Consider the following 26201-nt stretch of genomic DNA (forward strand, 5'->3'; position numbering starts at 1 on the left):
ACTATAGACACACTGGCTGACTACAGATAAACCACCCGTACTATAGACACACTGGCTGACTACAGATAAACCACCCGTACTATAGACACACTGGCTGACTACAGATAAACCACCCGTACTATAGACACACTGGCTGACTACAGCTAAACCACCCGTACTATAGACACACTGGCTGACTACAGCTAAACCACCCGTACTATAGACACACTGGCTGACTACAGCTAAACCACCTGTACTATAGACACACTGGCTGACTACAGCTAAACCACCTGTACTATAGACACACTGGCTGACTACAGCTAAACCACCCGTACTATAGACACACTGGCTACAGCTAAACCACCCGTACTATAGACACACTGACTACAGATAAACCACCCGTACTATAGACACACTGACTAAAGCTAGCACTAGGGGACATGCCGTGCCCCCCTTCCAGCACTGGGGGACATGCCGTGCCCACACCCCCTGCTGGCACGCGCCACGTCTATTTCTATGGGCACAAACTGCTACCACCGTTGTAAGCAGAGAGAATATTTTGACATACGCATTTTAAAGCAACATTTCTTTGCTATTCTATACATTTTCCCATGTCTGTGATATCAGAGTGACTTAAACATTACAACAATATCCAGTCCTGACATGACTAGGACACATTTTGGTTGAATGCATTGTTGTGCAACAGAGTAGGTATCTCCCTTTCCCTTCCCTATTTACACGCTATATCTGAGAGCACTGGCCCTATTTTTTATTTATTTTAATTTTTACGAAACTTGGGTGAACGATGCGTCTTGCAATTTTGATCCGGCATCTACAAAATCACACTGATTGGCCCAAGGTGGGAGCTATAGTAATTAACGAAAATGTGTGAGTCACACGAGAGAAAGAAACAAAGCTAGCGGGATAACTGGGCCCAACATCTGTCTTCTCTAGCAGGACTTCACCAAAAACAGTGGAAAATGAATAACTATAAATAAAATGAATACATAACTACTTATTAATCATGGCCATAAGGCTGCCTCCCTGGCATTCACTTCCTTCTCCCACCTCCACATCTGAACCCTTCTGGGAGGGAGAGGAGCCCACAGCTGCAGTGTATTTTCTCACACTCCATCACAAAGACTCCTACTCTCCAGGTGCTCTCATTTGTTGACTTCTGTAACCATAAAAACCTTGGTTTCATGCATGTTAACATTAGAATCCTACTCCCTAAGTTTGCTTTATTCACTGCTTTAGCACATTCTGCCAACTCTGTCTTAGCCGTGTCTGAATCCTGGCTTAGGAAAACCACCAAAACCCCTGAAATTTCCATCCCTAACTATAACATTTTCCGCCAAGATAGAACTGCCAAAGAGGGCGGTGTTGCAATCTACTGCAGAGTTCTGTCATCCTATCCAGGTCTGTACCCAAACAATTCAAGCTTCTACTTCTAAAAATTCAACTTTCCAGAAACAAGTCTCTCACCGTTGCAGCTTGCTATAGACCACCCTCAGCCCCCAGCTGTGCCCTGGACACCATATGTGAATTGATTGCCCCCCATCTATCTTCTGAGCTCGTGCTGCTAGGTGACCTAAACTGGGATATGCTTAACACCCCGGCCATCCTACAATCTAAGCTTGATGCCCTCAATCTCACACAAATGATCAATGAACCTACCAGGTACAACCCCCAAATCCGTAAACATGGTCACCCTTGTAGATATCATCCTAACTAACTTGCCCTCCAAATACCTCTGCTGTTGTCAACCAATATCTCAGCGATGCCTGCATCCGTAATGGGTCTGCGGTCAAACGACCACCCCTCATCACTGTCAAACGCTCCCTAAAACACTTCTGCGAGCAGGCCTTTCTAATCGACCTGGCCGGGGTATCCTGGAATGACATTGACCTCATCCCGTCAGTAGATCATGCCTGGCTATTCTTTAAAAGTGCCTTCCTCACCATCTTAAATAAGCATGCCCCATTCAAAAAAAAAATGTTGAACCAGGAATAGATATAGTCCTTGGTTCACTCCAGACCTGTATGCCCTTGACCAGCACAAAAACATCCTGTGGCGTTCTGCATTAGCATCGAATAGCCCCCGTTTTATATTAGCATCGAACAGCCCCTGTTTTATGCAACTTTTTAGGGAAGTTGGGAATCAATATACACAGGCAGTTGGGAAAGCTAAGGCTAGCTTTTTCAAACAGAAATTTGCATCCTGTAGTACAAACTCCAAAAAGTTCTGGGACACTGTAAAGTCCATGGAGAACAAGAGCACCTCCTCCCAGCTGCCCACTGCACTGAGGATAGGAAACAGTGTCACTACCGATAAATCCTCAATAATTGAGAATTTCAATAAGCATTTTTCTACGGCTGGCCATGCTTTCCACATGGCTAACCCTACCCCGGTCAACAGCCCTGCGCTCCCCACAGCAACTCACCCAAACCTCCCCCACTTCTCCTTCACCCAAATCCAAATGGCTGATGTTCTGAAAGAGCTGCAAAATCTGGACCCCTACAAAACAGCCGGGCTAGACAATCTGGACACTCTCTTTCTAAAATGATCTGCCTATTACTAGCCTGTTCAACCTCTCTTTCGTATTGTCTGAGATTCCCATAGATTGGAATGCTGCCGCTGTCATCCCCCTCTTCAAAGGGGGAGACACTCTAGACCCAAACTGTTACAGACCTATATCCATCCTGCCCTGCCTCTAGACCCAAACTGTTATAGACCTATATCCATCCTGCCCTGCCTCTAGACCCAAACTGTTACAGACCTATAACCATCCTGCCCTGCCTCTATACCCAAACTGTTACAGACCTATTTCCATCCTGCCCTGCCTTTCTAAGGTCTTCGAAAGCCAAGTCAACAAACCGATTACTGACCGTTTCGAATCTCACCGTACCTTCTCCGCTATGCAATCTGGTTTCCGAGCTGGTCATGGGTGCACCTCAGCCACGCTCTAGGTCCTAAATGATATCTGAACTGCCATCGATAAGAGACAATACTGTGCAGCCATATTCATCGACCTGGCTAAGGCTTTCGGCTCTGTCAATCACCACATTCTTATCGGCAGACTCAACAGCCTTGGTTTCCCAAATGACTGCCTCGCCTGGTTCACCAACTACTTCTCTGATAGAGTTCAGTGTGTCAAATCGAAGGGCCTGTTGTCCGGACCTCTGGCAGTCTCTATGGGGGTGCCACAGGGTTCAATTCTCAGGCCGACTCTCTTCTCAGTATACATCAATGATGTCGCTCTAGCTGCTGGTGATTCTTTGATCCACCTCTACTCTACATCTACCCAGACGACACCATTCTGTATACTTATGGCCCATTGTTGGACACTGTATTAACTAACCTCCAGACGGGCTTCAATGCCATACAACTCTCCTTCCGTGGCCTCCAACTGCTCTTAAATGCAAGTAAAACTAAATGCATGCTCTTCAACCGATCGCTGCCTGCACCTGCCCGCCTGTCCAGCATCACGACTCTGGACGGCTCTGACTTAGAATACGTGGACAACTACAAAAACCTGGGTGTCTGGTTAGACTAAACTCTCCTTCCAATCCAAAATTAAATCTAGAATTGGCTTCCTATTTCGCAACAAAGCCTCCTTCACTCATGCTGCCAAACATACCCTCGTAAAACTGACCATCCTACCAATCCTCGACTTCAGCGATGTCATTTACAAAATAGCCTCCAACACGCTACTCAACAAACTGGATGCAGTCTATCACAGTGCCATCTGTTTTGTCACCAAAGCCCCATATACTACCCACCACTGCGACCTGTATGCTCTCGTTGGCTGGCCCTCGCTTCATATTCGTCGCCAAACCCACTGGCTCCAGGCCATCTACAAGTCTTTGCTAGGTAAAGCCCCGCCTTATCTCAGCTCACTGGTCACCATAGCAGCACCCACCCCTAGCACGCGCTCCAGCAGGTATATCTCACTGGTCACCCCCAAAGCCAATTCTTCCTTTGGCCGCCTCTCCTTCCAGTTCTCTGCTGCCAATGACTGGAACGAACTGCAAAAATCTCTGAAGCTGGAGACTCATATCCCCCTCACTAGCTTTAAGCACCAGCTGTCAGAGCAGCTCACAGATCACTGCATCTGTACATAGCCCATCTGTAAATAGCCCATCCAACTACCTATCTCATCCACACACTGTATTTATTTATCTTGCTCCTTTGCACCCCAGTATCTCAACTTGCACATGCATTTTCTGCACATCCTACCATTCCAGTGTTTAATTGCTATAATGTAATTACTTTGCCACCATGGCCTATTTATTGCCTTACCTCTCCTATCCTACCTCATTTGCACATGCTGTATATAGATTTTTCTACTGTATTATTGACTGTATGTTTGTTTATTCCATGTGTAACTCTGTGTTGTTTGTGTCGAACTGCTTTGCTTTATCTTGGCCAGGTCGCTTGTAAATGAGAACTTGTTCTCAACTGGCCTACCTGGTTAAATAAAGGTGAAATAAAATGTAATTAAAATACATCAGATGAAGTACAACATTAACCAAAACATGAGCAAAGTAGAGTTGTAAAGTTCCTGTAGCTAGACTCCCACATACTTTATTAAATTGGCGTGCCACGGTGAAACCGTTAACGAGTGCATCTAACCATTTACTTTCACCACAACACGGGTATAATCATCACTTCAAAGTTCCGTTTTTGCAATGAAAACTACAGTTTCTATTGGACAGCAAATGAAAACTACAGTTTCTATTGGACAGCAAATGAAAACTACAGTTTCTATTGGACAGCAAATGAAAACTACAGTTTCTATTGGACAGCAAATGAAAACACTGGTTTTCATTGCAAAACAAACATTTTGTGACTGTTTGGAGTAGTGATTTAAACCCCTAAGTGCAATGACGCTAGCTAGCAAACTAGGCTAACGTTAAATAGGAAGTAAACAGCAATTAACCATGTAAGCTAACATTTTTTGTCGGAACAGTTATAACTTATAATCCTGCTAAAGGCACGGGGCTTTCTAAAGATGTATGATGAAATGGTCGTGATCAATCTAAAGAGAGCCATCGCAGAATCTTCGCCGTCTTCCAAGTTGTTTACTTGGGAGGGTGTCAACAACAGCTGGTGCGCCATCTCTAATATTAAAGAAGTCTCGAGGTTCTGCTCCCCTGAGGTAGAGTACCTCATGATAAACTGTAGATCGTACTATTTACCAAGATATTTTCATCTACACTGTATTTACAAAAGTATGTGGATACCCCTTAAAATTAGTGGATTCTGATCATTTCAGCCACACCTGTTGCTGGCAGGCATATGATGTGTGCTAAATTTTAATCTCCATAGATAAACATTGGCAGTAGAATGGCCTTACTCAACAGCTCAGTTACTTTAAATACAATGCCACCTTTCCAACAAATCAGTTTGTAAAAATGTTTCGCTGCTAGAGCTGCCCTGATCAACTGTAGGCTCTTTAGTTCCAGTGATAGGAGAACTTAACACTGCAGCATACAATGACATTCTAGACCCTTCTATGCTTCCAACTTTGTGGCCACAGTTATGGAAAGGCCTAACGTGTTTCGGCATGACAATGCCCCCGTGCACAAAGCTAGGTCCATACAGAAATGGATTATCGAGATCGGTGTGAAAGAACTTGACTGGCCTGCACAGAGCCCTGACCTCAACCCCATTGAACACCTTTGGGATGAATTGGAATGCGGACTGCGAGCCAGGCCTAATCGCCCAACATCAGTGCCCGACCTCACTAATGCTCTTGTGGCTGAATGGAAGCAAGTCCCCTCAGCAATGTTCCAACATCTAGTGGAAAGCCAGAAGAGTGGAGGCTGTTATTGCTGCAAAGGAGGACCAACGCCTATTATTTCCCATGATTTTGGAATGAGATGTTCGACGAGCAGGTGTCCACATACATTGGGTCATGTAGCATGTATTTTTCGTAGCTTTCTGTTTACGACCACAAACCGATGCTGGCACGAAGACCGTACTCAACGAGCTGTATACAGTGCATTCGGAAACAATTCAGACCTCTTGACATCGGGTGCATCCTGTTTCCATTGATCATCCTTGAGATGTTTCTACAACTTGGGGTCCACCTGTGGTAAATTCAATTAATTGGACATGATTTGTTAAGGCAGGTCGAGAGCTTCAAGTTCCTCGGTGTCCACATCACTAATGATCTATTTATGGTCCAAAACACACCAACAGAGTCATGAAGAGGACAACGCCACTTCTCCTCCACAGGAGGATGAAAAGATTTTGCATGGGCCCTCAGGTCCTCAGAACGTTCTACAGCTAAGTCCCGTCGTAAGCTACGTGGAATTTCTTTAAGAAGGTCATGTCAAGGATAATTTTGCCAATTGATTTTGAATTAAGACTCCTTGAAGTGTCAAAAATATATATAAAACATGTTTATTTGGCCTTAGTGCTATTAGCCCATATAAACACATTGAATAACGAACAGATCGTCCCCACCAACAACAACAACATCTAAAGGAAGTTTGTTCTGAAGTGTCTGAGAGAGAGAAGAAAATGGTCATTTAAAATATATATATAAAGTGTACTCGTTTTTCAAAATGTCACATACTAGAAAACTGTCTTTTTTTTTCCTCCTCCGTTTTACTATTTAAGATGCATGGATCGCTATTGAGACAGGGCCACTGACTGCACACAGACAGGATGGCAGGGAGGGAGGGAGGCAGGGAGGCAGGGAGGGAGAGGGAGAGAGGCAGGGAGGCAGAGGCAGGGAGGCAGAGGCAGGGAGGCAGAGGCAGGGAGGGAGAGAGGCAGGGAGGGAGAGAGGCAGGGAGGGAGAGAGGCAGGGAGGGAGAGAGGCAGGGAGGGAGAGAGGCAGGGAGGGAGAGAGGCAGGGAGGGAGAGAGGCAGGGAGGGAGAGAGGCAGGGAGGGAGAGAGAGAGGCAGGGAGGGAGAGAGAGAGGCAGGGAGGGAGGGAGAGAGGCAGGGAGGGAGGGAGAGAGGCAGGGAGGGAGGGAGAGAGGCAGGGAGGGAGGGAGAGAGGCAGGGAGGGAGGGAGAGAGGCAGGGAGGGAGGGAGAGAGGCAGGGAGGGAGGGAGAGAGGCAGGGAGGGAGAGAGGCAGGGAGGGAGGGAGAGAGGCAGGGAGAGAGGCAGGGAGGGAGGCAGGGAGGGAGGCAGGGAGGCAGGGAGGGAGGCAGGGAGGGAGGCAGGGAGGGAGGCAGGCAGGGAGGAAAGGGAGAGGGAGGCAGGGAGGGAGGGAGGAAGGAAAGGGGGGGGGAGAGGGAGGGAGGGAGGCAGGGAGAGAGGGAGGGAGGGAGGGAGGAAGGAAAGGGGGGGAGAGAGAGAGAGGGAGGGAGGGAGAGAGGGAGAGAGGGAGGCAGGGAGAGAGGGAGGCAGGGAGAGAGGGAGAGAGGGAGGGAGGGAGGCAGGGAGGGAGGGAGGGAGAGAGAGAGGAAAGGGGGGAGGGAGAAGAGGGGGGAGGGAGGGAGAAAGGGGAGGGAGGGAAGAGATGTCTCAGGGAGGAATAGAAGAGAGCGGTAGATAAATTAATGTTGTAAACTAAGTGAAATTATGATCTTTCAATCTTCTTTCTTCCTCTACATCTCTCCCTCATCCCCCTTTTCCCCCGCCCATTCCCTCTTCTCTCCCTATCGCGCCCCCCCCCCCCCCACCAGCTGAACAAGGCGTTTCAGGAGGAAGAATCTCCAGTGGTCATATACTGCATCAGCATGCAGTGGTTCAGAGAGTGGGAGGCCTTCGTTAAGGGAAAGGACAATGGTGAGTGGCTGGTTCAGAGAGTGGGAGGCCTTCGTTAAGGGAAAGGACAATGGTGAGTGGCTGGTTCAGAGAGTGGGAGGGCTTCGTCAAGGGAAAGGACAATGGTGAGTGGCTGGTTCAGAGAGTGGGAGGGCTTCGTCAAGGGAAAGGACAATGGTGAGTGGCTGGTTCAGAGAGTGGGAGGGCTTCGTCAAGGGAAAGGACAATGGTGAGTGGCTAAAGCACTGGGAGTCCCTGCCCCCTAGCTGTGACCTCAGGACTAGTTGTAAATGTTTCACTTCACTGCACTGTAGTGATCTGTCTTCCTCTGGTTGTTGTTCCACTACACTGTAGTGGTCTGTCTTCCTCTGGTTGTTGTTCCACTACACTGTAGTGGTCTGTCTTCCTCTGGTTGTTGTTGTTCCACTACACTGTAGTGATCTGTCTTCCTCTGGTTGTTGTTCCACTACACTGTAGTGGTCTGTCTTCCTCTGGTTGTTGTTGTTCCACTACACTGTAGTGGTCTGTCTTCCTCTGGTTGTTGTTGTTCCACTACACTGTAGTGATCTGTCTTCCTCTGGTTGTTGTTCCACTACACTGTAGTGGTCTGTCTTCCTCTGGTTGTTGTTGTTCCACTACACTGTAGTGATCTGTCTTCCTCTGGTTGTTGTTCCACTACACTGTAGTGGTCTGTCTTCCTCTGGTTGTTGTTCCACTACACTGTAGTGGTCTGTCTTCCTCTGGTTGTTGTTCCACTACACTGTAGTGGTCAGTGAATGGTAGTAAATTCATGTAGAATGACAAATGCCTTTTCGACTAATGTTTAGCTCATATTACAAATAGTAATCTAATCTCATCTTTATATTAAATGGAATACACACATGTAGTATTTAAGGAATGTAGTATGTGTAATACCTGCTTTGCCCTCCTCTCTGGAAGATCCACCAGGACCAATCGATAACTCTAAGATAGCCATCAACAAGAACGGTCATCTAACACTCAAACAAGGTAAGAGCCTGACACTGTCAATTAACTCTCTGAATTAGAAATGGAATTGAGCCCAACCTACCTTGCTGTGTTGTCCTGCCAGGACTAGATGGTTATTATTATGCCCTCGGGGTGAGTCTTAACTGCTTTTGGACTCTGGGGAGATTATTAGGACTGTTGTGATTATTATAATGACTTCAGGTTAAACGTGTCTGTCTCTACAGGAACGGACTCTGGGCAGGTTATAATGACTTCAGGTTAAACGTGTCTGTCTCTACAGGAACGGACTCTGGGCAGGTTATAATGACTTCAGGTTAAACGTGTCTGTCTCTACAGGAACTGACTCTGGGCAGGTTATAATGACTTCAGGTTAAACATGTCTGTCTCTACAGAAACTGACTCTGGGCAGGTTATAATGACTTCAGGTTAAACGTGTCTGCCTCTACAGGAACTGACTCTGGGCAGGTTATAATGACTTCAGGTTAAACGTGTCTGTCTCTACAGGAACTGACTCTGGGCAGGTTATAATGACTTCAGGTTAAACGTGTCTGTCTCTACAGGAACTGACTCTGGGCAGGTTGAGTTTGTATAACCCATGTTTCTGTTCTGCCTCTCTAGGGGCTGACTCTGGGCAGATCTCGGAGGAGACCTGGAACTTTCTCCACTCCATGCACGGAGGGAGTCCGGTCGTCACGGTCCGGCCCAACGTCTCTCACCCCGAACCGGAGGCGTCCTCGCAGTCCGAGGAGAAGATGGAGGTGGAGACACGCTCCGTTTAACACTACCTAGTTAACACCAACAGGAAACCCCCCAACGCCAGCCCTGAGGACAACCCCCCCCCCCCCAACGCCAGCCCTGAGGACAACCCCCCCCCCCCCAACGCCAGCCCTGAGGACAACCCCCCCAACGCCAGCCCTGAGGACAACCCCCCCCCAACGCCAGCCCTGAGGACAACCCCCCCCAACGCCAGCCCTGAGGACAACCCCCCCCAACGCCAGCCCTGAGGACAACCCCCCCAACGCCAGCCCTGAGGACAACCCCCCCCCAACGCCAGCCCTGAGGACAACCCCCCCCAACGCCAGCCCTGAGGACAACCCCCCCCAACGCCAGCCCTGAGGACAACCCCCCCCAACGCCAGCCCTGAGGACAACCCCCCCCAACGCCAGCCCTGAGGACAACAACTAAAGCCTTTTTATTTTGCACTTGGATCTTTTTTTACTTCAAAAGCATTCGATCAAACGACCCCTTTAACCTTGACCTCCACAACATGACGTCTCTTCTTGAATATTGGACAGAAGGAATAAACTTGTCTGAAAATGATATGACAGTCATGTTTGTATATAGATGTATAAATATCTAATTTCTATTAGCACTGTAAAATAATGCATGGAAACGGTGTCTGGTCGTTTCCAGAACTAAACGGTGTCTGGTCGTTTCCAGAACTAAACGGTGTCTGGTCGTTTCCAGAACTAAACGGTGTCCGGTCGTTTCCAGAACTAAACGGTGTCTGGTCGTTTCCAGAACTAAACGGTGTCTGGTCGTTTCCAGAACTAAACGGTGTCCGGTCGTTTCCAGAACTAAACGGTGTCTGGTCGTTTCCAGAACTAAACGGTGTCCGGTCGTTTCCAGAACTAAAACGGTGTCCGGTCGTTTCCAGAACTAAAACGGTGTCTGGTCGTTTCCAGAACTAAAACGGTGTCTGGTCGTTTCCAGAACTAAACGGTGTCCGGTCGTTTCCAGAACTAAACGGTGTCCGGTCGTTTCCAGAACTAAACGGTGTCTGGTCGTTTCCAGAACTAAACGGTGTCCGGTCGTTTCCAGAACTAAACGGTGTCTGGTCGTTTCCAGAACTAAACGGTGTCCGGTCGTTTCCAGAACTAAAACGGTGTCCGGTCGTTTCCAGAACTAAAACGGTGTCTGGTCGTTTCCAGAACTAAAACGGTGTCTGGTCGTTTCCAGAACTAAACGGTGTCCGGTCGTTTCCAGAACTAAACGGTGTCCGGTCGTTTCCAGAACTAAACGGTGTCCGGTCGTTTCCAGAACTAAACGGTGTCCGGTCGTTTCCAGAACTAAACGGTGTCCGGTCGTTTCCAGAACTAAACGGTGTCCGGTCGTTTCCAGAACTAAAACGGTGTCCGGTCGTTTCCAGAACTAAACGGTGTCCGGTCGTTTCCAGAACTAAACGGTGTCCGGTCGTTTCCAGAACTAAACGGTGTCCGGTCGTTTCCAGAACTAAAACGGTGTCCGGTCGTTTCCAGAACTAAAACGGTGTCCGGTCGTTTCCAGAACTAAACGGTGTCTGGTCGTTTCCAGAACTAAGCGGTGTCCGGTCGTTTCCAGAACTAAACGGTGTCCGGTCGTTTCCAGAACTAAACGGTGTCCGGTCGTTTCCAGAACTAAAACGGTGTCTGGTCGTTTCCAGAACTAAACGGTGTCTGGTCGTTTCCAGAACTAAACGGTGTCCGGTCGTTTCCAGAACTAAACGGTGTCCGGTCGTTTCCAGAACTAAACGGTGTCCGGTCGTTTCCAGAACTAAACGGTGTCCGGTCGTTTCCAGAACTAAACGGTGTCCGGTCGTTTCCAGAACTAAACGGTGTCCGGTCGTTTCCAGAACTAAGCATTTATCTGTTTTGTGTCCAGCTAGAAGGATTGTTTCTGCTTATGTTCATTATTTTGTTTTCTCTTGACCAAAAATTGAGCCGATGTCACTCTCTTAAGATGTCTTGTTTGATGCAAATGGGAAAAGCTAGAAAAATCACATCTTTACTATAGATATTAAAAAGTTATCTTACCTGTTCTAGAAGTGAATGGTTAGAGAAGTGCTAGCTCTTACATGTTCCTTAAAGCGAAGAAGAAGGATCTTAAAAGATGAGATGATCAAGAAGGGATATACTGAATAACTAAATTATATCGTCTCAAGAAGGACTGGTATGTTTTGCTCTGTAGATGGGTTAAGATGATGGGTTTTAAATGTACCAGTGCGTCAGGGTTAGAAGAACTAACGTGAGTCCGGAGTCCCAGCACTTCCTTGTTATTTATCCCCCCCCCCCCCCCCCCCCCCCCCCATGGGCCAGACCAGGGGGCTGATTTACTATTGTATCCTATTCCCAACATAGTGCACTACATTGGGCCAGCGCCCCATGGAACCCTATTCCCTATATAGTGCACTACTTTGGGCCAGCGCCCCATGGAACCCTATTCCCTATATAGTGCACTACTTTGGGCTAGCGCCCCATGGAACCCTATTCCCTATTTAGTGCACGACTTTGGGCCAGCGCCCCATGGGAAATAGTGTGGAGGCATTTGATGTTAATAGCCTTTTTGCATAAAATATGTGTCAGGCAGGCTCTCAGTTCACCATGCATGCTTTAGAGGGGACCCCAGTCACTCAATCAAGCCAGGGTTGGGGTCAATCCCATTTCCATCTAGGAAGTCAACTGAAATTCCAATTCGGATTTTCCTCAATGCTTCTCTGTGAGAAAAAATGTGGAACGGAATTTAAATGGAATTGACCCCAACCCTGACACGCTAATCATTGAAAAACTTGCTGGCCACATTATCATATTAAATTGCATGTAAAATTGCTCACTCGTTGCATAATATGTACTCAATGAATCACAAACTTCTGTGGCTATCTGAAATGTACAGAATTACATAACAATCAGTTGTGTCCGTGGAAGACATTAATATGTGTATAAGGGTATGTTGCTTATGGTATGTGGTCCCCGAAGGCCGAAGAAGCAATCTAGATAATGCTGTAGGTATGTGAACTATAGGGCATAATGCATATCATGAACACGTCTGTTCTGATTGGCTGATATGATTCCAATAAACCCTGATGATGAAAGGGAACAGTTGAATAGTGTAACTGTTCTGTCCCAAACATGATTTCTCTACACTTGTTTATTTACCTATCAAACATTAATTTGTCCCACGTGCCGATTACAACCGGTGTAGACCTTGCAGTGAAATAGTTACTGACAAGTCCTTAACACTTATTTTTCTTAAGTAAAAAAATTTTTAAAAAAAATGTAAGAGCAGTAGTAAAAAAACAGCGAGGGCTATATACAGGGTATTACGGTACAGAGTCAATGTGGAGGCTATATACAGGGTATTACGGTACAGAGTCAATGTGGAGGCTATATACAGGGTATTACGGTACAGAGTCAATGTGGAGGCTATATACAGGGTATTACGGTACAGAGTCAATGTGGAGGCTATATACAGGGTATTACGGTACAGAGTCAATGTGGAGGCTATATACAGGGTGTTACGGTACAGAGTCAATGTGGAGGCTATATACAGGGTGTTACGGTACAGAGTCAATGTGGAGACTATATACAGGGTATTACGGTACAGAGTCAATGTGGAGACTATATACAGGGTATTACGGTAGAGAGTCAATGTGGAGGCTATATACAGGGTGTTACGGTACAGAGTCAATGTGGAGACTATATACAGGGTATTACGGTAGAGAGTCAATGTGAAGGCTATATACAGGGGCTACCGGTACAGAGTCAATGTTGAGGCTATATACAGGGTGTTACGGTACAGAGTCCTTGTGTGATAATTGAGGTAATATGTGCATGTAGTTAGTGACTACATAGATAAATCGTGAGTAGCAGCAGTGTAAAAGAGGGAGGGGGACAATGCAAATCATCTGGGTAGCCATTTGATTAGATGTTCAGGAGTCTCGTGGTTTTGTTTGTAAGAGCTTTTGGGAAGCTTTTTGGACCCCGACTTGGTGCTCCGGTACCTCTTGCCGTGCGGTAGCAGAGAGAACAGTCTAATGACTAGGGTGGCTGGAGTCTCACAATTTTTAAGGCCTTCCTCTGACACCGCCTGGTATAGAGGTCCTGGATGGCAGGAAGCTTGGCCCCAGTGATGTACTGGGCCGTACTCGCTACCCTCTGTGGTGCCTTGCGGTCGGAGGCCAAGCAGTTGAAAAACCAGGCAGTGAAGCAACCATGCTCTTTTCAGTCTCCAGAGGGGGGAGGGGTTGGTGGTGTTGTGATCAAAGTACATTTTGTATGGAAATGTTTCATTCAATTGTGGACCAAAACTTGGTTTTCTATCATTACATGTCATGTTTAGCAACTAATAAGAGCATCTCACCAAATAAGATTCTGAACTACTAATTTTATTATAAGGGACCCTTTATTTCTAGGTTATAAGAAAGTGTCTTTAAAAAAAAAAAGATTATCAAATGTGCATGTGGCAACAACATTTTATCCAATGTTTGGCTCAGATGTGAGATGGCATTGGGGCACCGGGCCACACACTTTTTTTGGCACTAGCCGTTGTTTGGCCCGTAGACCTACCTACTGTTCTCCCTGCAACAGCAAAAATGTAGTGTTGCATTTTGATGAGCGCCGCCAGTCGTGGAACTCTGCAGCACACACACACACACACACACGGTGTGCAGCAAACGATTTGCGGAAGTGAGGTGAGTAATTCTCTAACTAGCTTCATGAAACCATTTTTCAATAAACGATTAATCGGTCGCAATCAAGTGTGATCAGAAGTGAAGCATAAACTTATGTACTCTACATGTTTTTTTTATTAAGTCAACCAATAGAGGCCGTTATGCAGGAGATTTGCTTTAGGAAAGTTGCTGCACCGAACAATCGGCTACTAGCCGCTGTTAGCAAAGCAGCCTCCCTGCTAGCCAACCACCAATGTTTTAGCTAGCTGTGTCTCAACTAAACTTGCTTTTAGTGTTAGCTAGCTTGTCAAATACCTTTTTTAAAATTCTGCATATAAACTATTATTCACTAGCTCACCGCTATTTTACGACCCTATATATAGCTAGTGAATTGGCTAGTTATCCGTTGCGCCAATGCAATGTAGCTAACCGCTAGGTAGTTTTATTTCATGTAATAAAAAAAGCTAGCTAGCGAAAATGATTAGCTAGGATTTTTCGTTATTCGGTCACTTACAAACTGTTCCAAGTTTAACAGCTTTTCTCAACTAATGTCTTCTAACGGTTTATGGTTGCATAATGAATTAGGGTGCGACCAACCTTGCACATTATGTCCGCTTTACAGTATAGCCTTTTAATGGGTTTGGTTAGCATGTGGGCTAACGGTAGCGGCTACACGTTGCAGCTCATGTTAGCCAGCTAACTTGCTAGTTTGACTTGGTAGAATAGGGCACACTAGCTACCATGGAGTTAGACACTATATTTGTAAACTAACTGTGCTAACGTATTGGATCTTAGTTCATTGGCTTATTGGACATTCGCGCATCGGTGTTGTGAAACTTTGGGTTCTGCAGGCTGGGGCTCAACCGGGGCTCTCGGTCTGTCGGTGCCGTTCCAATCCGCGGATTTGGTTTTAGTCTGTCAGGCCAATTGAATGGAGTGATTTGGTAAAGTAAACTACGTGAGATGAGGACGAAGTAAATACTCCAATGTTTACATTGTGAATTAGTGAAGTTTGATCAAAGAACACCTACCTGCGAACAACTCCACCTTGTACTATCAATCAAGAACGAGGTAGTTATCTGCTTTTGTTTCACATGCGTTTTGTTGTTGTGACTATTTGTTTACACGATTTTAAAACACACAAAACATTTATATTGAAGAATACCAACATGACTGTGAATTGTTGCGGGGGGACGAATACAAAAAGCAAGCGTCTGCTCAGCTAGTGGAAACACGTGTCAATTTAAAGTTCATATCATGCAACACGCGTCCTTGGCAGGAAGTAACTTACTCTTGACACGTTCGACTGAAGTTTACACCTCTTTGGTCCCTGTTCAAAAATAGTGCACTATAATTGTGAATAGGGTGCCAGAGGAGAGGTAGGCAAGGTGCAACCTCTAAACTTCAGTAGTAGGAGTTGCGTGTTTATTTCACAACCTTTGTAACCAGAAAATAAACGGTTTACTATGGCATGTTCAAAGTTAGTTCCTCTAGTCATATATACAGTGGGGAGAACAAGTATTTGATAACCTGCAAAATCGGCAGTGTTTCCTACTTACAAAGCATGTAGAGGTCTGTAATTTTTATCATAGGGTACACTTCAACTGTGAGAGACGGAATCTAAAACAAAAATCCAGAAAATAATTTTGTCCAGGGCTCGTAGGCAGTTGAATAGCTGTTGTTACATCAAGGTGAACCAGTCGGCATGTAAAGTAGAGTGTCACAATAGACAACGCCCCCGTCTGCCTGTCTCCATCGGTCTTTCCCTTCCTTAGTTTCTACATGGTTAGGTCACATTACTTCTTTGTTGGAGTGGTGTGTGTAGGGCACTATGACAGTGTTACTCACTATTTTTTTTTGCAAGGTGTACTTTTGGTTGATACAATTTAATTTTTTATTTAACCTTAACTGACTTGACTAGTTAAATAAAGAACAAGGCCTTCTGCGGGGGCTGGGACTTGGAGTAAAAATAAATAAAATAAAAAATATAGGACTAAACACACATCACAACAAGAGAGACAACACTATATAAAGAGAGACCTAAAGATGACAACACAGCATGGCAGGAACACATGACAACACAGCATGGTAGGAACACATGACAACACAGCATGGCAGCAACACACGACAACACAGCATGGCAGCAACACACGACAACACAGCATGGCAGCAACACACGACAACACAGCATGGTAGGAACACACGACAACACAGCATGGTAGGAACACATGACAACACAGCATGGTAGGAACACATGACAACACAGCTTGGCAGCAACACACGACAACACAGCATGGTAGGAACACACGACAACACAGCATGGCAGCAACACACGACAACACAGCTTGGCAGCAACACACGACAACACAGCATGGTAGGAACACACGACAACACAGCATGGCAGCAACACACGACAACACAGCATGGTAGGAACACACGACAACACAGCATGGTAGGAACACATGACAACACAGCATGGTAGGAACACACGACAACACAGCATGGTAGGAACACACGACAACACAGCATGGCAGCAACACACGACAACACAGCATGGCAGCAACACACGACAACACAGCATGGCAGCAACACACGACAACACAGCATGGCAGCAACACACGACAACACAGCATGGCAGCAACACACGACAACACAACATGGCAGCAACACACGACAACACAGCATGGTAGGAACACACGACAACACAGCATGGTAGGAACACACGACAACACAGCATGGCAGCAACACACAACAACACAGCATGGCAGCAACACACGACAACACAACATGGCAGCAACACACGACAACACAACATGGCAGGAACACATGACAACACAGCATGGTAGGAACACATGACAACATAGCATGGTAGCAACACATGACAACACAGCATTGCAGCAACACACGACATGGTAGGAACACATGACAACACAGCATGGTAGCAACACATGACAACACAACATGGCAGCAACACACGACAACATGGCAGCAACACACGACAACACAACATGGTAGCAACACAACATGGCAGCATAAAACAGGGTACAAACATTATTGGGCACCGACAAAGGCCAAGAAGGTAGAGACAACAATGCGTCACGCATATTATGAATTATCAACTGATAGCAAATTCAGTGCAATAGAGCACATGCAACTGATTTGATGTACAGCACATCATAAATATATACATACACACATCAAATAGGCTACAGCACATGTAAACAACCCAGCCACGCTCAAGGTCCTAAATGATATCTTAACCGCCATCGATAAGAAACATTACTGTGCAGCCGTATTCATTGATCTGGCCAAGGCTTTCGACTCTGTCAATCACCACATCCTCATCGGCAGACTCGACAGCCTTGGTTTCTCAAATGATTGCCTCGCCTGGTTTACCAACTACTTCTCTGATAGAGTTCAGTGTGTCAAATCGGAGGGCCTGCTGTCCGGACCTCTGGCAGTCTCTATGGGGGTGCCACAGGGTTCAATTCTTGGACCGACTCTCTTCTCTGTATACATCAATGAGGTCGCTCTTGCTGTTGGTGAGTCTCTGATCCACCTCTACGCAGACGACACCATTCTGTATACTTCTGGCCCTTCTTTGGACACTGTGTTAACAACCCTCCAGGCAAGCTTCAATGCCATACAACTCTCCTTCCGTGGCCTCCAATTGCTCTTAAATACAAGTAAAACTAAATGCATGCTCTTCAACCGATCGCTGCCTGTACCTACCCGCCTGTCCAACATTACTACTCTGGACGGCTCTGACTTAGAATACGTGGACAACTACAAATACTTAGGTGTCTGGTTAGACTGTAAACTCTCCTTCCAGACCCATATCAAACATCTCCATCAGATTACTGCACCTGTACATAGTCCACCTATAATTTAGCCCAAACAACTACCTCTTTCCCTACTGTATTTAATTTATTTATTTTGCTCCTTTGCACCCCATTATTTTTATTTCTACTTTGCACATTCTCCCATTGCAAATCTACCATTCCAGTGTTTTACTTGCTATATTGTATTTACTTCTCCACCATGGCCTTTTTTTGCCTTTACCTCCCTCATCTCACCTCATTTGCTCACATCGTATATAGACTTGTTTATACTGTATTATTGACTGTATGTTTGTTTTACTCCATGTGTAACTCTGTGTCGTTGTATGTGTCGAACTGCTTTGCTTTATCTTGGCCAGGTCGCAATTGTAAATGAGAACTTGTTCTCAACTAGCCTACCTGGTTAAATAAAGGTGAAATAAATAAATAAAAAATAAAAAAATATTAAGGGTTACCTCAGTAGTTGAATGAACGAAAATGTCCCCTCTGCTTCTTGACTGAATTAATTCTAAATGTATAGTCTGTTGCTATCCTTGTGATGCAATCCAGGTGTGCATTGGTCAGTCTGTGAAACAAAAACAGAGAAACAATGTTCATTGTTGAAAATTAAATCTTGTGTTGTTGACTATCATTAACCTCACTAGGGTATGTGGGACGCTCGCGTCCCACCTCGTCAACAGCCAGTGAAACTGCAGGGCGCCAAATTCAAAACAACAGAAATCCCATAATTAAAATTCCTCAAACATACAAGTATTATCCACCATTTTAAAGATACACTGCTTGTAAATCCAGCCACAGTGTCCGATTTCAAAAAGGCTTTACTGCGAAAGCACACCATGTGATTATGTTAGGTCAGCACCAAGTCACAGAAAACAATACAGCCATTTTTCCAGCCAAAGATAGGAGTCACAAAAAGCAGAAATATAGAGAAAATGAATCACTAACCTTTTGATGATCTTCATCAGATGACACTCATAGGACTTCATGTTACACAATACATGTATGTTTTGTTCGATACAGATCATATTTATATCCAAAAATCTCAGTTTACTTTTGCGCGTTATGTTCAGTAGTTCCAAAACATCCAGTGATTTTGCAGAGAGCCACATCAATTTACAGAAACACTCATAATAACGTTGCTAAAAGATACAACTGTTATGCATAGAATTTTAGATCCACTTCTCCTTAATGCAACCGCTGTGTCAGATTTTTTTTTTAACTTTATGGAAAAAGCACACCATGCAATAATCTGAGTACAGCTCTGAGACCAAAACAAGCCATACATATATCTGCCATGTTGTGGAGTCAAGAAGTCAGAAATAGCATTATAAATATTCACTTACCTTTGATGATCTTCATCAGAATGCACTCCCAGGAATCCCAGTTCCATAATAAATGTTTGATTTGTTCGATAAAGTCCATCATTTTACGTCCAAATACCTCCTTTTTGTGTTTGCGCGTTTAGTACACAATCCAAACTCACGAGGCGCGAGCACTAGGTCCAGATGAAAGTTCAGACGTGTTCGTAGATCGGATGCGTTTACCAGACTAAACTATTTAAACAGCTGCAGTGTGAATAATTGTTCTTTAGTTTTATAGAGTTGTAGTCATTTCAACTCGGCATTCTCTGACTATATGTACATTTTCTAGGAAGTGGGTTTTATACATTTCTGAGAAAAGGGCGTTCCATGACGCCTAATGTGATGTCTTGGCTCACGTGAGTGTGGCCACCGCCTAGTTAACTTTTATACCTGAACAAGTATCTCGTTTAGAAGGTCAACATTACATCTTCTCACAAATAGTTTCAAATTCAATCATATATTTTACCTAACATTCAGGTAGAAAACGAATAACTGGGGAATGTACCCTTCCAGAGATATCGTTATCTTGTTCTACTGTCACAAAATAAAACAACTGCGACAGGATTGGTTTTTAAAAACCCACAGACCATTCCCACATTCTCAAAAATATAAATATTGTTTAATTCTCTAATTTTGGGGATTGGCAGTTTTGGCTCTTTGTTCTCTGAGGTTTCTTTCCCCTCTAACCTGTCAAACCCAACATTTCTACATGGTATTTATGACCTGAGGTAATAAAACCTGTTTTGGGAGAGAGGGGAGGGGGGGGGGGGGTGATATACACCCAAAAGGGCCACGTTGTGACAGTTGTTTCACATGAATAAGTCCTGACAAAAAATGTCACCTTTTGCACACACTGCTTAAGAAGTGGATACTCTGTGTCTGACACAAGGCCCCAGAAATGGGTAACACCTGATCTTAGTTCACCTTGCAATTTGCCTGCAGCTCCACTATCTCACTGTCTATTCCAGCACGGTCAGGACAGAGGGCTGTGATGACTGGGGGGTCAGAGATGACACTATCTCACTGTCTAGTCCAGCACGGTCAGGACAGAGGGCTGTGATGACTGGGGGGGTCAGAGATGACACTGGCACATGATAGGGGTTCTCATTGAAGTCCAACTTCAACTCTTCCAACACACAAATGCATCATAGCTAAAACGTTGCAGTATGACTGGGTTGGCTGCTCTGAGTGTTGGTAAATTAACAAACTGTCAGGTATAAACAGTGTGGTGGTTTTTATTTTGAAATGCTGTGACCACAGGCAGCATTTTTCCTGGGGTTTTATCGTTCCCTTGGAGCTGGAGATTCCCCGTGTTCAGGTGGCAGTTGATGTTAGTTTAAAAAGCCAGCTTTAATATCCACTGTGAATCCTCCAGCTCTGACTCCTCTCTCTCCCCTGACTGTGAATCCTCCAGCTCTGACTCCTCTCTCTCCCCTGACTGTGAATCCTCCAGCTCTGACTCCTCTCTCTCCCCTGACTGTGAATCCTCCAGCTCTGACTCCTCTCTCCCCTGACTGTGAATCCTCCAGCTCTGACTCCTCTCTCTCCCCTGGCTGTGAATCCTCCAGCTCTGACTCCTCTCTCTCCCCTGACTGTGAATCCTCCAGCTCTGACTCCTCTCTCTCATCTGCCTGTGGATCAGCCAGCTCTGGCTCCTCTCTCTCCCCTGGCTGTGAATCCTCCAGCTCTGGCTCCTCTCTCTCCCTCCTCCAGCTCTGGCTCCTCTCTCTCCCCTGCCTGTGGATCAGCCAGCTCTGGCTCCTCTCTCTCCCTCCTCCAGCTCTGGCTCCTCTCTCTCCCCTGCCTGTGGATCAGCCAGCTCTGGCTCCTCTCTCTCCCCTGGCCGTGAAGGAGAGAGAGAAATCTCACATCGTGAAATATCAAGTCGCCGTATTCTGTCTGGTAGTCTTCCTGCATCTGGCGGAATGGCCGGTGATTCAGTGCCCTCGCAATAATAATGTTCACCACACGCACGACTTGCTGCATCACATTCTGTAAGTCTTTGAGTTTAGCTACAAGTGCTTCCTGATGAATGATACAAAGAAATGTAACACATTTGGGGAATAGGCTCTCTCTTTCTCATCAGGCCTATGAGTCCTTCCCTCTCGTGTTTGGGGCGTCCTCAGTGCACACAGATGCCGGATTTGATCGGTCAGTAATATTATCAGTAAAAAATTTAACGAGGGCTTTCAGAATATCCTCTCCTCGTGTTGGTCCCTGAAGGGGCAGTAAACATAAAAGTTTGTCTCTGAACGACTCGTTTTGAGGGAAGCGGACCCACTATCACTTACATCAGCGCTTTCGTCAAGCAAAATACTAAAACACGGCGCCACTGATATGTCAGTAATCAAATCAGATGTTATTGGTCCCATACACATGGTTAGCAGATGGTATTGGTCCCATACACATAGTTAGCAGATGGTAATGGTCCCATATACATAGTTAGCAGATGGTAATGGTCCCATACACATGGTTAGTAGATGGTAATGGTTAGTAGGTGGTAATGGTCCCATACACATAGTTAGCGGATGGTAATGGTCCCATACACATAGTTAGCAGATGGTATTGGTCCCATACACATGGTTAGCAGATGGTAATGGTCACATACATAGTTAGCAGATGTTAATGGTCCCATACACATGATTAGTAGATGGTATTGGTCCCATACACATAGTTAGTGGATGGTAATGGTCCCATACACATAGTTAGCAGATGGTATTGGTCACATGGTTAGTAGATGGTATTGGTCCCATACACGTAGTTAGCAGATGGTATTGGTCCCATACACATAGTTAGCAGATGGTAATGGTCCCATACACATGGTTAGCAGATGGTATTGGTCCCATACACATAGTTAGTGGATGGTATTGGTCCCATACACATAGTTAGCAGATGGTATTGGTCCCATACACATAGTTAGCAGATGGTATTGGTCCCATACACATAGTTAGCAGATGGTATTGGTCCCATACACATAGTTAGCAGATGGTATTGGTCACATGGTTAGTAGATGGTATTGGTCCCATACACATAGTTAGCAGATGGTATTGGTCCCATACACATAGTTAGCAGATGGTATTGGTCCCATATACATAGTTAGCAGATGGTAATGGTCCCATACACATGGTTAGCAGATGGTAATGGTTAGTAGATGGTAATGGTCCCATACACACAGTTAGCGGATGGTAATGGTCCCATACACATAGTTAGCAGATGGTATTGGTCCCATACACATGGTTAGCAGATGGTAATGGTCACATACATAGTTAGCAGATGTTATTGGTCACATACATAGTTAGCAGATGTTAATGGTCCCATACACATGATTAGTAGATGGTAATAGTCCCATACACATGGTTAGCAGATGTTATTGGTCCCATACACATGGTTAGTAGATGGTAATGGTCCCATACACATGGTTAGTAGATGGTAATGGTCACATACACATAGTTAGCAGATGTTATTGGTCACATGGTTAGCAGATGTTATTGGTCACATGGTTAGCAGATGTTATTGGTCACATGGTTAGCAGATGTTAATGGTCACATGGTTAGCAGATGTTATTGGTCACATGGTTAGCATATGTTAATGGTCACATGGTTAGCAGATGTTAATGGTCACATGGTTAGTAGATGTTATTGGTCACATGGTTAGCATATGTTAATGGTCACATGGTTAGCAGATGTTAATGGTCACATGGTTAGTAGATGTTATTGGTCACATGGTTGGCAGATGTTATTGGTCACATACACATGGTTAGCAGATGTTATTGGTCACATACACATGGTTAGTAGATGGTAATGGTCCCATACACATGGTTAGTAGATGGTAATGGTCACATACACATAGTTAGCAGATGTTATTGGTCACATGGTTAGCAGATGTTATTGGTCACATGGTTAGCAGATGTTATTGGTCACATGGTTAGCAGATGTTAATGGTCACATGGTTAGCAGATGTTATTGGTCACATGGTTAGCATATGTTAATGGTCACATGGTTAGCAGATGTTAATGGTCACATGGTTAGCAGATGTTATTGGTCACATGGTTAGCAGATGTTAATGGTCACATGGTTAGCAGATGTTAATGGTCACATGGTTAGTAGATGTTATTGGTCACATGGTTGGCAGATGTTATTGGTCACATACACATGGTTAGCAGATGTTATTGGTCACATACACATGGTTAGCAGATGTTATTGGTCACATACACATGGTTAGCAGATGTTATTGGTCACATGGGTAGCAGGTGTTATTGGTCACATGGGTAGCAGGTGTTATTGGTCACATGGTTAGCAGATGTTATTGGTCACATGGTTAGTAGATGTTATTGGTCACATGGTTGGCAGATGTTATTGGTCACATACACATGGTTAGTAGATGTTATTGGTCACATGGTTAGCAGGTGTTATTGGTCACATGGGTAGCAGGTGTTATTGGTCACATGGGTAGCAGGTGTTATTGGTCACATGGGTAGCAGGTGTTATTGGTCACATGGTTAGCAGGTGTTATTGGTCACATGTTTAGCAGGTGTTATTGGTCAGATACACATGGTTAGCAGATGTTATTGGTCACGTACACACGGTTAGCAGATGTTATTGGTCACATACACACGGTTAGCAGATGTTGTTGGTCACATGGTTAGCAGATGTTATAGGTCACATGGTCAGCAGATGTTATTGGTCACATGGTTAGCAGATGTTATTGGTCACATACACACGGTTAGCAGATGTTATTGGTCACATACACACGGTTAGCAGATGTTGTTGGTCACACGGTTAGCAGATGTTATTGGTCACATGGTTAGCAGATGTTATTGGTCACATGGTTAGTAGATGTTATTGGTCACATGGTTAGCAGATGTTAATGGTCACATGGTTAGCAGATGTTATTGGTCACATGGTTAGCAGATGTTATTGGTCACATGGTTAGCAGATGTTATTGGTCACATGGTTAGCAGATGTTATTGGTCACATGCACATGGTTTGCGCCTTCTTCCTCACGCTGTCTGTGTGGGTGGACAAATTCAGTTTGTCGTTGATGTGTACGCCGAGGAACTTAACTTTCCACCTTCTCCACTACTGTCCTGTTTCCTGAAGTCCACAATCATCTCCTTTGTTTTGTTGACGTTGAGTGTGAGGTTATTTTCCTGACACCACACTCCGAGGGCCCTCACCTCCTCCCTGTAGGCCGTCTCGTCGTTGTTGGTAATCGAGCATCTCACTGTAGTGTCGTCTGCGAACTTGATGATTTGAGTTGGAGGCGTGCTTGGCCACGCAGTCGTGGGTGAACAGGGAGTACAGGAGAGGGCTCAGAATGCACCCTTGTGGGGCCCCAGTGTTGAGGATCAGCGGGGTGGAGATGTTTCCTACCTTCACCACCTGGGGGTTGGCCCGTCATGAAGTCCAGGACCCAGTTGCACAGGGTGGGGTTCAGACCCAGGGTCTCGAGCTTAATGATGAGCTTGGAGGTTACTAGGGTGTTGAATGCTGAGCTGTAGTCAATGAACAGCATACTTACATAGGTATTCCTCTTGTCCAGATGGGGTAGGGCAGTGTGCAGAGTGATGGCGATTGCATCGTCTGTGGATCTATTGGGGCGGTAAGCAAATTGGAGTGGTCCTAGGGTGTCAGGTAGGGTGGAGGTGATATGGTCCTTGACTAGTCTCTCAAAGCACTTCATGATGACGGAAGTGAGTGCTACGGGGCGATAGTCGTTTAGTTCAGTTACAGCCCACCAGTTCCAGCCCACCAGTTAGTCCTTTCATCACCGCCTCAGACCAGTCTTTACACTCTGGTATCTCTGATAAGATCTGCAATCAGAAGGTCGGACAAACATCCGTTTTGTTGGGCAGGAGGAAAGTGGCCGTAGTTAGAGATCCCTTAATACCGGTCTACATCTCCCTGTCAAACAAAGCCTTATTTGTCTTGTCCTAGTTCTGGGGACTCACAGGGGTGCACATCTGAGTGTTTGCCCTAGCACTGCACACCAGATTACACCAATCTGTTAATTATTGTCTAGGCAAACAAAGTTACACTGAACAAAAAATATAAACGCAACATGACAAGTGCTGGTCTTGTGTTACATGAGCTGAAATAAAAGGTCCCAGAAATGTTACAGACAAAAATATGATTTTTCTCAATTCTGTGCACAAATTTGTTTACATCCCTGTTAGTGAGCATTTCTCTGCCAAGATATGCCACACCTGTAAGGAGGATGGATTATCAAGAAGCTGATTAAACAGCATGATCATTACACAGGTGCACATTGTGCTGGGGACCATAAAAGGCCACTCTAAAATGTGCAGTTTTGTCACACAACACCATAGATGTCTCGAGTTTTAAGGGAGTGTTCAGTTGGCATGCTGACTGCAGGAATGTCCACCAGAGGGTACTATGAGGCCCTATTGCCAGACAATTGAATGTTAGTTTATCTACCATAAGCCGCCTCCATCGTCGTTTTAAACCGGCCTCACATCCACAGATTACATGTCACCACTCCAGTCCAGGACCTCCACTTCCTGCTTCTTCACCTGCGGGAGCATCTGAGACCAGCCTCCCAGACAGCTGATGAAATTGTGGGATCATCTGAGACCAGCCACCTGGACAGCTGATGAAACTGTGGGATGGTCTGAGACCAGCCACCCAGACAGCTGATGAAACTGTGGATTGGTCTGAGACCAGCCACCCAGACAGCTGATGAAACTGTGGGATGGTCTGAGACCAGCCACCCAGACAGCTGATGAAACTGTGGGATCTTCTGAGACCAGCCTCCCAGACAGCTGATGAAACTGTGGGATGGTCTGAGACCAGCCACCCAGACAGCTGATGAAACTGTGGGATCTTCTGAGACCAGCCTCCCAGACAGCTGATGAAACT

At 45.5% G+C, this 26201-nt stretch overlaps 2 protein-coding genes across 5 annotated transcripts in view; both read left to right on the forward strand.

Moving 5' to 3' along the window:
* usp33 (ubiquitin specific peptidase 33) overlaps positions 1–12548 on the forward strand; it is a 74717-nt gene extending 62169 nt beyond the window's left edge. For all 3 annotated transcript variants that reach the window (XM_036986719.1, XM_036986718.1, XM_036986717.1), the window contains exons 21-23: positions 7630–7732; positions 8651–8719; positions 9317–12548. In XM_036986719.1, coding sequence (XP_036842614.1) covers positions 7630–7732; positions 8651–8719; positions 9317–9477 — 333 coding nt within the window. In that variant the 3' untranslated portion in view covers positions 9478–12548. The remainder of the gene's footprint in view (positions 1–7629; positions 7733–8650; positions 8720–9316) is intronic.
* A 1382-nt stretch (positions 12549–13930) lies between these two features.
* Positions 13931–26201, forward strand: part of LOC110530860 (ZZ-type zinc finger-containing protein 3) — a 66253-nt gene continuing 53982 nt past the window's right edge. Inside the window, exon 1 of one of the 2 annotated variants that reach the window (XM_036986720.1) lies at positions 13931–14144. The gene's annotated coding sequence lies outside the window, so the exon portion shown is untranslated. Of the gene's footprint in view, positions 14145–14968; positions 15195–26201 lie in introns of those variants that run through there. The other variant, XM_036986721.1, reaches the window with a different exon arrangement.

This window comes from Oncorhynchus mykiss, chromosome 8 (genome assembly GCF_013265735.2).
Source record: "Oncorhynchus mykiss isolate Arlee chromosome 8, USDA_OmykA_1.1, whole genome shotgun sequence".
NCBI lineage: Eukaryota > Metazoa > Chordata > Actinopteri > Salmoniformes > Salmonidae > Oncorhynchus > Oncorhynchus mykiss.